Here is a 12,080-nt window from a genome sequence, read left to right as displayed (position 1 = left end):
CAAGCATGAACCGCTGCACCTGGCCCTGGTTTTCTTTTTCTTGCTTAAAGATGGGGAAGGGTTGAAGGGACAAGAAGGAGGTATTGTAATGCCAGCACTTTGGGAGGCAGAGGCGAGAGGATCACTTGAGCCCAGGCATTCAAGACCAGCCTGGGCAACAAAGCAAGAACTCATTTCTACAAAAAATTTTAAAATAAGGAGGTATCGAGACCCCCCAGGATTGGGTGAAGCAGGGGTGGTCAGCATGTGTCCTCCTTGCCAAGCTGTGCAGCTGCAGGGGTGCCATCACCTAACTGGCCCCTCTTTCCCCATTTGCACAAACGCTGTGTGGGCTGCAGAGGTCCAGGTAGACCCGTAAGGAGGGTCACTTGGGGGCAATGGAGAGCTTTTTGGGAATTCAATATGAGTTTTCTAGACCCATCCTCCTCCTTGGCAGCTAAGGAGCAGTGTGGGAGGTCAGGCCTGAGCCTCAGGTGTTCCCTCTCTGCCTTCCTGTGGGTGGAGAGCCAGGTATTACCAGGTAAGAAAAGGGGCTTTGTGAGTACAAGGCCAGTGGTGAGTACATTTGACCTGGTCTTAACCAAGCCAGTTCCCTGTTCTCAAGGCTTCTTCCTCCTACGGAGGAGGGGATGGGAACCACATCCAGCTCTGACCCTAGTGGCAGCCAACCAAGTAGTCACTTGGGGTGGAGGAGGGGCAGGAAGGAACTCAGTAAATCCTGGTATGCTGCATGTTTGCTCTGAGACTAATTGCTGGGAAAACCCCATGACGTTGAAGCCATCTCCTTCTCTGTTAACACAGAGAAAAACAGAAGCCAAAATAAAGCCCCATCCGGAAACATCCCTGACAGCAGAGACAAACAGCCTGCCAGCCTGGTTTACTCATTAGCAGGCAGCTGCTGCCGTGGAGTGGGTGGGGAGGGGAGGCAGTGATAAGCTACAACTCTGCCTGCCCTAAGCTGGGCAGATTTGGGAGCAGCTGCAACTCTAGCAGCTCCACCAAGAAGCAGAAGCCTCCCCTGCTGCCCTGGCTGGTATGAGTGTTACAGCATCCCCGAGGCCACCAGAGAGGTCTCCAGCTGCCCCTTGTGGGCCTGGGGACCATGGGGTTCCCAAAGTGTGCAAGGTGTCTGGGCCCCCAGGCCCAAACACCAAGACCTCTCCCCCCATTTATTCCCCACCTGCCCCAGCCCCCATTGTAGGCCTGGGTCGGAGGGTGCGCTGGCCGTGACTGCCCCCGCACCATGCACCGGGTACATGGCGTTCGGCAGCATTTATTGCAGTGTCCGTGTTGTTTGTGCACCTGTCTGCCTTGCAGCCTGGAGCTCCTGAAAGCTGGGACCGGGCCTGATCGCCTTTCCTCTTCCACAGTGCGGGGTTCACACTAGGTGGCTAGGATTCTGCTGCGTGAGTGACTTGGCCAGGCCTGATATCAAGCAGAGGGTATCTTGGAGATGTGGAGGATCCCCCAATAGGGATGGGGATCCCTACAGCTTCCCTTTAGGCCCCCGCATCTGGTGCCACAGAGAGTGAGGGGTGTGTGGGCATCTCTGCTGTCCCAGCACTGGGGTACCCTGGTGGCTCAGTCACTCTACTGAGTTCCGAATCCTGTTTGGTGCCCTGGGGAAGTCAGTGTAAGGCCCTAGTCTCCCCAAATGCCCCAAGTTCAACTGTAGGGATCTGACCCACCCCCAGGCTTTCACCTCACAAATGGTTCCTGACACAGGAACCAGCACCATTATCGTCGCTTCAAACTTGGACAGGTGCCCCTGGGCAGCTGAGCATGCCCAGGAATGGGACATGTTGAAGACCCCAGCTGTCGCCCCAGAGGAGGTGCCAGGGAGATGGTCTTGGGAACAAGTCACGTCAGTGTGTTGTGGACAAATGTCACCAACATGCTATGAAGCTTAGGGGGCCCTGTAACTTCCCAGGACACAGAGGGAGGGTGAGTGTGGGGGTGTTGGTACATGCATGAAGCTCTACCAGGGTTGCAGGGAAATGGGGCAGGGAGAAAGGGCAGTGCTGGCTGTGGAGGAGTGTGTGTGGGGCCAGGAGGTGAGAGGGGGGTGTCCCTGGAGCATGGTGAGACGAGGGCATCTCAGTGCAGGTAGAGTCCAGGGTCACACCCCGGCTACCCACTCCGAGGAGGGAAATGCACTGACCATGGCACAGGAAGTCCCTTACCCTATCTGGGGCTCCCTTTCCCCATCTGTAAAAGGAGAATAATGGCCCACACGACATCAGGCTCTTTTCTACAGAGAGGCTTCCTGGGCCTCTGTGCAGGTGACAGGAGCTGGGAAGTGGCCAGGTTCCATCCTGTTTCCTCAGGGTTGGTGGGTAGGTATGTGTGTGCACACCCTGTGTGCGTGAGTGCGTGCACACCCAGCTTGCGTATTTGTACATACAGTGTGTATGGACGTGCTGTATGTGTGTATACAATGTGTGCAGACACACCCGGCACACTGTATGAGGGTGTACATAGCACGTATACACATTGTGTGCATGAGTGTGCGTGTGTGTACGCTGTGTGTGTATTTTTGTGTACACATCCTGTGCCCATACCCCAGTGTAAGGTAAACAGATGGCAGGAAGGGCGCCCTTGAGTCTCCTCCAGGTATACACCACACCCTGGGTCAGTCTTCATGCTGCTGTATTGAGAGGGTCTAGCCCAGAGGATCTCAGCCTTGTCTGCATGTTAGAGCCCCTGAGGAGCTGCTAAAAAAACCAGCACCAGGGACCCGCCCCCCCAGACCAATCCAACCAGAAGCTGCAGTGAGTTTCAGGAGCCAGCAGTGAAAACAGCCAGCCCAGCTGTCTAACCCTGTAAGAGTTCTCGGTCCTGGCTATTCCTGGGGTCACTGACAACCCCCAGGCTCTAACCCAGACCTTGGGATCTGGTTCTGGATCCCGGGGTCTGGGCTCTCAGGTGATGGGGAGGCCATAGCCCAACCCTGCATTGAAGGACCTGGCAGAGTGTCTGGACAAGGGTCACGGTGGCAGGGGAAGAGGAACAGGGCCACCAAGCTGGAGGCTGCAGGCCCTTGCTGGGGCCCCTCCATCCGTGGCCCCTCAGGTCCAGGATTCCTCTGGAGCATGTGGCCCTGCTCCACAATGACCTGCTGACCTCCTATTCCCAGACTAGGGGTGATGCTGGTTAACCAAGATCTTCTTCTTCTTCTTCTTCTTCTTTTTTTTTTTTTGAGATGGTGTCTCACTCTGTTGCTCAGGCTGGAATGCAATGGCACAACCTTGGCTCATTGCAACCTCTGCATCCTGGGTTCAAGTGATTCTTGTCCCTTAGCTTGCGAATAGCTAGGATCACAGGCACGCATCACCATGCCCGGCTAATTTTTTGAATTTTTAGTAGAGACTGGGTTTTGCCATGTTGGCCAGGATGGTCTCAAACTCCTGACCTCAGTGATCTGCCCACCTCACCCTCCCAAAGTGCTGGGATTATAGGCGTGAGCCACCACGCCCAGCCAGGATTTTCTAATATCAGAAATGACAAGGTCTCCGGGTGCTTCTGGACCTGGTTCTGGTGGGGTGCAATGGTGGGGTACAGCCTTGCCTGCAGAGCCTCAGACCTTTTCCTATGACTGCAGTGGACTGACCTGGTTCCCAGAGGCAGCTACTAACTTATGCCTGGTCCTTTTTCCAGATCTAGTAAAGAAGGGCACAGAGACAGTGTACAGTGAAGTCCGGAAAGCTGTCCCTGGTGAGTGAGGTTCCCCAGTGCCCCAACCTGGGGAATGCCCCTTAGAATCACTGATGGGGCCTTGGGAGTGGGCAGAGGAAAGAGGAAGCAAAGAAGGCCAAAAAAGGGGTGCCACCTCTTACACCAGTGCTCTGGGCTCCCTCTGTCCCACTCCCCTTAAAAAGTCACTCGGATTACATTTACTATTCGTTTAGTCAACAAGCACTTCTTGAGTGCCTACTGACCCCAGCCAGTGACCCTTATCTGCTCCCCACACAGGCCCTGGTGGCTGGGGTTCCCCAAGGTCTTGGACGTCGAGCGTTTTGCTTTGGAGACTCCCAGTAGCTTCAGCCTTTTTTCTTTTTCCTTTTTTTTTTTTTCTCTTTCTTTCTTTCTTTCTTTTTTTTTTTTTTCTTTTGATATGGAGTCTTGCTCTGTCACTCAGGCTGGAGAGTGCAGTGGTGCAATCTTGACTCACTGCAACCTCCACTTCCTGGATTCAAGTGATTCACCTGCCTCAGCCTCCTGAGTAGCTGGGCTTACAGGCGCCCACCACCATGCTCAGCAATTTTTTTTTTTTTTTTGAGACAGAGTTTCGTTCTTGATGCCCAGGCTGGAGTGCAACGGAGCGATCTTGGCTCATCACAACCTCTGCCTCCCGGGTTCAAGCAATTCTCCTGCCTCAGCCTCCTGAGTAGCTGGGATTACAGGCATGTGCCACAACACCCAGCTAATTTTGTATTTTTAGTAGAGATGGGGTTTCTCCCAGTTGGTCAGGCTGGTCTCGAACTCCCAACCTCAGGTGATCCGCACGCCTCGGCCTCCCAAAGTGCCGGGATTACAAGTGTGAGCCCCGTGCCCAGCAGCTTCAGCTTTTCTGACAACAGACTGACTTTGGGAGTGGGTGTGGGTTTGCAGGTCTGCTCTATTTCCTTTGGTTTGGCTGGCCCCACTTCACTTCCCGTGATGACCCACTGCTTCCTCATGGAAGGGCTTCCCCTGGAGCTGAGCACAGAGCTTAAGCAGACCCGGAACTGGGGGAGCTCAACAAATCCTTTTTTTCAGGGGGCGGGTTATAATAACTATTCAATTCTGGTGAAATGAAATACACAATGACAACTTTTAAATTCTGAAAGTAAGTCAGCAATCTAAAAGACATAAACATTGTGGGGGAAATAGTGACTATGTGAGTATCTCGCTTTGTACAGCAGACCTCTATTTAAGTGGATTCTTGGAAAGGGAATCATTAAAATGGTCCAGGACATTTCTGCAAAGGGTGGCTACTCCGGCTGGGAGCGGTGGTTCACTAAGCACTCAGTAAGTGCTTTATTTATTTATTCAAAATAAATAAATAAATGTAAAAGGATGGCTCCTCCGATTGCAGTCGGCGAACCAGCAGCAGCAATATCAGGCCCAGCCCAGACCCACAAAACTAGTCTCTGGAATCTGAACTTAGCCAGCCTCAGATGTTTCTGATGCTGCCAATATTTGAGATCACTGTTTGTGTTTTGTTTTGTTTTTTGTTTGAAATGGAGTCTCACTCTGTCACTCAGGTTGGAGTACAGTGGTCCCATCTCAGCTGACTGCAACCTCCATGCAACACCCCCTGGCCCCTAAGGCTTGTGATTCTCCCAAGTAGCTGGGACCACAAAAACACACCACCATGCCCAGCTAAGTTTTTGTATTTTTGGTAGAGATGAGGTTTCACCATGTTGCCCAGACTGGTCTTGAATTCCTGAGCTCAAGCAATCCACCCCCTTCGGTGTCCTAAAGTACTGGGATTACAAGCGTGAGCCACTGCGCCAGGCAAAAAGCATTGTTTTAAAAGAACCATCCAATTCTCTGAAGACCCTGCTTTTTATCTGAAACACTGATCACTCCTTACTTCACTTTTAAAAGTTGGTATATTTGTAAGGAGAACAGAAACTCAACCCCTTGCGGAATTTGACCCTGAATAATTATTGAATAACCAATTCTCTGGGGAATTTTTGGCTCCAGTACCTCATTTCACAATCTCCATATATTCAGAGCTAACAAAATGCAAATCTGACAATAAATAGGCGTTCTCTATTTGTCTAGTGTAAGGGAAAGTTATAAGTGAGGTAGGGTTCAAGGTTGCTCCCATTGTGCAATTGTACAAAAATGCCCCTTCTGCTTTCTTGGTGGTCCCTGAGATTGTTCACTTTCTTGGACAGAGCTTTCAGTTGCTTTGGTTATGCAAAAGCTCCTATTTGAGCACTTACTGTATGTGCTAAGTGGTCTAAGTACATCGTCTCTTTCAATGGGATTTGTCAATGGGATTCGCAACAAATCCCATTTTACAGTTGAGGATTCTGAGGCATAGAGAGGTTAAGACGCTTGCCCAAGATCACACAGCAAGCAAGCCCCTGAGAATTGTTCCTCCCCGGAGTGGACTCCATGCTCTTGGTCACTGAGGTGTACTGTCTTCGGTTTTGGGAAGTGGGATGGTAGAAGGTGAAAGCTGCAGGGATCCTCACTGCAGGAGGCCAGCTCCTTCCCACCTCTGCCTCGAGGCCTCCAGCGAGGCCCGTGATCATCTGAGGCTACTGGTTGGAGGCCCTTTTATAGGTGGAGGGAGACACCTTAGTGTGCGTTCTAGAGTCTATATAGGAAGGGAAAAACTTAACTGTTTTTCCTTTACTCTCCTGAGTGCTCCAACTGGGGCCCTGCGAACTGGACAAGCAGATTAACAAGAGAAAAACTGAGTTTTTTAACATACATAATGCAAATCACACGGGAGAAACATCAATGATGAGTAACTCAAAGGGGCAGTTAGCACTTGGGGTCTATAAAGCATCTTAGGCTGATAACAGTGGCTCACGCCTGTAATCCCAGCACTTTGGGAGGCCGAGGCAGGTGGATCACCTGAGGTCAGGAGTTGGAGACCAGCCTGACCAACATGGTGAAACCCCATCTCTACTAAAAACACAAAAAATTATACAGGCATGGTGGTACATGCCTGTACTGAGGCAGGAGAACTGCTTGAACCCGGGAGGCAGAGGTTGCAGTGAGCTGAGATCACGCCATTACACTCCAGCCTGGGCAACAAGAATGAAACTCTGTCTCAAAAAATAAAAATAAAAATAAATATATAAAGCATCTTAACAAAGAGCAATAAATACGTAGAGAAATGACAAGACAAAGGAAAAATGGTTTTTGGCTTCCCAGGGTGGCAAACCGGGGAAGTGAATCAAGTGGCCACAGAGCTTCTATGGGGACATTTACAGCAGGCGTCTTTTCTTAGGAGTTTCTGCTTTTAGGGCTGGGCATGGTGGTTCATGCCTGTAATCTCAGCATTTTGGGTCTTTTCTTAGGAGTTTCTGCTTTTAGGGCTGGGCATGGTGGCTCATGCCTGTAATCTCAGCACTTGGGAAGGCTGAGGTGAGAGAATCGCTTGAGCCCAGGAATTTGAGACCAACTTGAGCAACATAGTGAGTCCCCATCTCTACAAAAGAAGTAAAAAAATAATAATAATAATTAAAAATCAACAGAAAAAAAAATTAGCTGGGTGTAGTGATATGTGCCTGTAGTCCCAGCTGCACAGGAGACTGAGGCAGGAGGATAGCTTGAGCCTGGGAGGTGGCGTCTGCAGTGAACCGTGATTGCACCACTGCCCTCCAGCCTGGGTGACAGAGTGAGACTGTGGGTTCCAAAAAACTTAACTTTTTCCCTTTACTCTCCTAGGTTTTCTGACTGGGGCCCTGTAAATTAGACAAGACAGATTAACAAGAGAAAAACAGAGGCCCTCTTTGTTTTTCTCTTGTTAATCTGTCTCAAAAAAAAAGGAAGAAGTAGTTTCCACTTTTAGTCAGATGAAGAAGCTCTGGGAAGACTTCTTTCTACATCTGAACCAGCTCAAGATAATCCTAATGCCAAAGGCCCATATTTTGTGGTGGCATATTCTGATTTCCTTCATCTGCTTTAGGGCAGCTGGCTATTCAAGTGGGTTCTCTCGTGGTCTCCAGGTTGGTGGCTGGGCTGTTGGAACCTGACCCCTCCCTCAGGCTGAAACCACAGGCATTGTAGAACCCATTCTTGTAGGATTTGAAGCGGTGTAGGGCACAGGCTTTGCTGGGAGACATCACAGTCCCTGTTCCGAGGTAGCCCCCAACCAGCTGTGTGACTGTGACCAAGATGTCTTACCCCTCAGAGACTCAGTTTCTTCAACTGTTAAATGCAAATGGGGTTAAATGAGATAGAATCACGGGAGATGGTACTGGTTATCCCCACAGTTATGGTATTATCCCTGCCACAGAGTGAGCATTTAATCAATTTCAGTTTAAAAACACAGGAGGAACTTGAGCCCTACAGAATTCAGTGTCTTGCCCAGAGTACTACTAGAGCAGTCTCCTGACTCCCAGGCCAGGACCCTCCCACAACACCACCTGAGCCACCTGGAGTGGGGGCTCTGTCCCTCTGCAACCTGGTCTCTAAACTGGCAGACCATTAGGGAACCTGCCAGGTCTCTAACCTGCCCAGGGGTGAAGGTAGAGAGAGCCCTGGGTCCTGCATGGGCTGTAGCCCTTGGGACCTGCAGCTGCCTGCAGCTGTGTCTCCAACCCACCTAGAAGCCTCTAGTCCTGGAAGCCAAGGGATTTCCTGTTTCTCAGTGCTTCCTTGAGGAGAGGAGCCCGTAGGACATGGCGGATTCTCTCTCTCTTTCCTTTTCTTTCTTTCTTTCTTTTCTTTCGTTCTTTCTTTCTTTCTTTCTTTTTCTTTCTTTCTTTCTTTTTCCTTTCTTTCCTTTTTCTTTCTTTCTCTCTTTCTCTCTATCTCTATCTCATTCCTTACTTCTTTCTTTTCTTTTCTTCTCTTTTCTTTCTTTTTTGTAAGACAGAGTCTCACTCTGTTACCCAGGCTGGAGTGCAGTAGCACAATCACGATGCACAGCAGCCTCTACCTCCTGGGCTCAAGCGATCCTCCCGCCTCAGCCTCTGGAGAAGCTGGGATTACAGGCACACACCACCACACCTGGCTAATTTGCCATGTTGCCCAGGCTGTTGTCCAATTCCTGGGCTCAAGCGATCGCCCGCCTTGGCCTCCCAAAGTGCTGGGATTTAGGCGTGCGCCACCTATTCGGTTTTTCTTTCTTTCTTTTCCTCTTACTGGTTTGCTAGAAAGCAGGCATCCATTTGAGGAATTTTTCTCCTAAATTCTCTGGGACTTCCTTAATATAAAGCATCTTCTAAGTAATCTCTTTTCCTCCGCTCCCTACATGAAATCAGAGAGATTCTCTCCTCTCTGCCTGGGGGAAGGGAGATGATTCTCCAAGGAGCCAGATCCTTTAGCCAGCAGTAACCCACCCGCTTAGGCTTCTCCCACACTCATCCTCAACCTCTCTTTGTTCAAGTCCTCCCCAGAGCCCATTAAGGATCATCATTTCTTTATTTCTTTCTTTTTCTTTTGTTCTTTTCTTTTCTTTTCTTTTTTTGAGACGGGATCTTCACCCTGTTGCCCAGGATGGAGTGTAGTGGCGTAATCTTGGCTCACTGCAAACTCCAGCTCCCAGGTTCAAATGATTCTCCTGCCTCAGCCTCCTGAGTAGCTGGTACCACAGCTACTGCCACCACGACTAGCTATTTTTTTTTTGTTGTTGTATTTTTAGTAGAGACAGAGTTTCACGATATTGGCCAGGCTGATCTTGAACTCCAGACCTCAGGTGATCCACCTGCCTCGAACTCCCAAAGTGCTGGGATGACAGGCATGAACCAGCACGCCCAGCCAGATCATCATTTCTTATACATCATCATAACCACCCCCAGATTCTTCCTCATTGCTAAATTCTTCAGCAGCTCTTTCCTCTGGATATTATTCCACCTCTATAGACTGCAGATTTCTTTTGTTCTGTGTTGATTTTTTTCTCCCTATACTCTAATTCTCTTGTGGTTGGGAGAGTCCCTTCCTCCTCGGTCATAGTTACAGCTAATATGTATTGAGCACTCCCTGTGTGTGAGACACTTGGAGCCCTACCTTAATCCTCAAGACCATCATACGGCCTATTATTATGCTTGCTCTGCAGATGGGGAAACGGGCCCAGAGGTTAATTAACTTGTCCTTGTTCCACAGCCAGTGGTAGAGCAGGGATTGAACCCAGGAGGCCTGGCTGAAGTCATACTCTTCAAAGCCTTCCTGTTCCCTCTCTTTTTTTCTCTCAATTGGTTTGTTACCAATTGCTGTCAGTTGTTTGTTGCCAAACCAATTGACTGCATTCTTCTCTGTTTTCCATCTTTCTTAGTCTAGTTTTCATGTTATCTGCATAATTGGAGAACTCTGTCTACTTTTTTTTTTTTTCTTCCAGACAGGATCTGGCTCTGTCACTCAGGCTGGAGTGCAGTGGCATGATCTTGGCTCACTGCAACCTCCATCCCCCGGCCTCAAGCATCCTCCCATCTCAGCCTCCTAAGTAGCTCGCATCTACTTTAGACATTAAGAGTAATATTCTACTGTGGCCTGGGTGACCCTGGGCAAGTCGTAGAGCCTCTTGAGACCTTGATCACCTTCTCTGTAAGATGAGGGGTGGGCTGGATGCAGGTCAGTGGTCCTCGGGCTTTATTAAAACATCGATTGTTTGGCAGCACCCCACTCCCTGTGAATTTCCCATTCACTAGGTCTGGAGCGGTGCCAAAAATGTGCATTTCTAACAAGTGCCCACATGCAGCTACTGCAGTCACACTAGGGCCCGGGCTTTGAAAACCACTCTTGATGCTGTGTGTTCCTTTCCGGTTGTGCCAGGCTAAGGCTCTGTTCTTGTTGGAAGGAGTAGGGTCTTTTTCACCCTCCAGAAATCCTGGAGGGATCTTGCAGCATTGGTGGGCAAGTAAAACCCAGAAACACTGTGCTTATTGGAGGGAAGGTGGTATTGAGTGACCCCCCTAAAACAGGGGGGCCGGTGTGGGGTAGGTCTTGGACAGATCAGTGAGCCAGCTGGGTGCAGAGTGGAGTCTTTGCTGACCTTTCCTCCTCTTGTTCGCCATCATCTTCTAGCCTGCAGTACTTCAGGGTTGCCTATTTTGGGAAATGGCTTACAGGGCACAGTTCTGGCCCTTAAACCCCCTTTCACCCCCTGACTGATACAAAACAAACCCTCCCCTAGATAAGCAAAAGGGCATGGGGCAGGCCTGCCTCCAAGGAGCAGCCCCAGGGCCGAGGAGAGAGAGCTGGGTGCTGGCACAGGAGGCTGGAGTTTGATGGGAAAGCTTGCAGACAGCGGGGAGCTGCCTGGTCTTTCCGGTTTTGGCTTTTGGCTCTAAGCACAGCTTTTTTTTTTTTTTTTTAATTGTTGTATCATGAGGCCCCTTCCACTCAGCTGCCTCCCCGCTTTAGGGGATGGACACAGCACTGGCAGGGATCCTGTGTGTCTCAGTTTCCCTATTGACTTTCTATGGCCTAGAGATATACAGTAGAATTCTACACTATGTTTTTTTCCCACCTTTTTTTTGAGAGAGGGTCTCTCTCTGTCACCCAGGCTGGAGTGCAGTGGCACAATCTTGGCTCACTGCAACCTCCGCCTCCCAAGGCAGGCCCCTCTGACTCAGCTGGGACTACAGGCGTGCACCACTGCACCCAGCAAATTTTTTTGTATTTTTAGTAGAGATGGGGTTTCATCACGTTGACCAGGCTGGTCTTAAACTCCTGAGCTCAAGCAATCCGCCTGCCTCAGCCTCCCAAAGTGCTGAGATTGCAGTGCCTGGCCCACTTTTTTTTACTTTTTACAATTTTATTATTAAAATTGTGGTAAAACACATATCACATAAAATTTACCATTCTAACTCTTAAGTGTCCAGTTCAGTGGCACTAAGTACTACACTTTTGGTTGTCACTGCATGGTGGACAGAGAAGAGAATGCTACTGCATCTCATGGATAGAGGCCAGGGATACCGCTAACCATGCAACAATGCACCGGACAGCCCTCTCCCCACCACAAAACACCACCCAGCCCAAAATTTCAACCAGGCCACCATGGAGAAACCCTGGCTAGAGCAATTTACCTCCTGCAACTCCTCCAACAGGAGAGCTGGTTTTTCTCTCCAATGCCAGCTCTCGCCTGCCCTCTGTCTTGGAAGGTGACTTGGGGCACATCCAACCTGATTACTGTGGCTCTGGATGGGTGCTGAACCTTGCTCTGGGCACCAGCCAGTCAGAGAGGCCTACCTCCCCATCACAGAATCTGTTCACTCAACGGTCCATCTTCTACTTTTTTGTTGCTGTTTTCTGGTTTTTTTCTTTCTTTCTTTTTTTTTTTTTTTCGAGACTATATCTTGCTGTGTCACCCAGGCTGGAATGCAGTGGCATGATCTTGGTTCACTGCAACGTTCGCCTCCTGGGTTCAAGTGATTCTCATGCCTCAGCCTTCCAAGTAGCTGGGA

The 12,080-nt window shown here is 49.8% G+C and overlaps 1 protein-coding gene across 1 annotated transcript in view; it reads left to right on the top strand.

The window, feature by feature from the left end:
* The window catches only part of PECAM1 (platelet/endothelial cell adhesion molecule 1), a 77,041-nt gene that overhangs the window by 52,658 nt on the left and 12,303 nt on the right, over positions 1-12,080 (top strand). Inside the window, exon 14 of the mRNA XM_011947997.1 lies at positions 3,658-3,714. Within this exon, the coding sequence (XP_011803387.1) occupies positions 3,658-3,714 (57 nt within the window). The remainder of the gene's footprint in view (positions 1-3,657; positions 3,715-12,080) is intronic.

Source organism: Colobus angolensis, unplaced genomic scaffold (genome assembly GCF_000951035.1).
Source record: "Colobus angolensis palliatus isolate OR3802 unplaced genomic scaffold, Cang.pa_1.0 Scaffold271, whole genome shotgun sequence".
Lineage (NCBI taxonomy): Eukaryota > Metazoa > Chordata > Mammalia > Primates > Cercopithecidae > Colobus > Colobus angolensis.
This window is presented reverse-complemented; position numbering and strand designations above follow the sequence as displayed.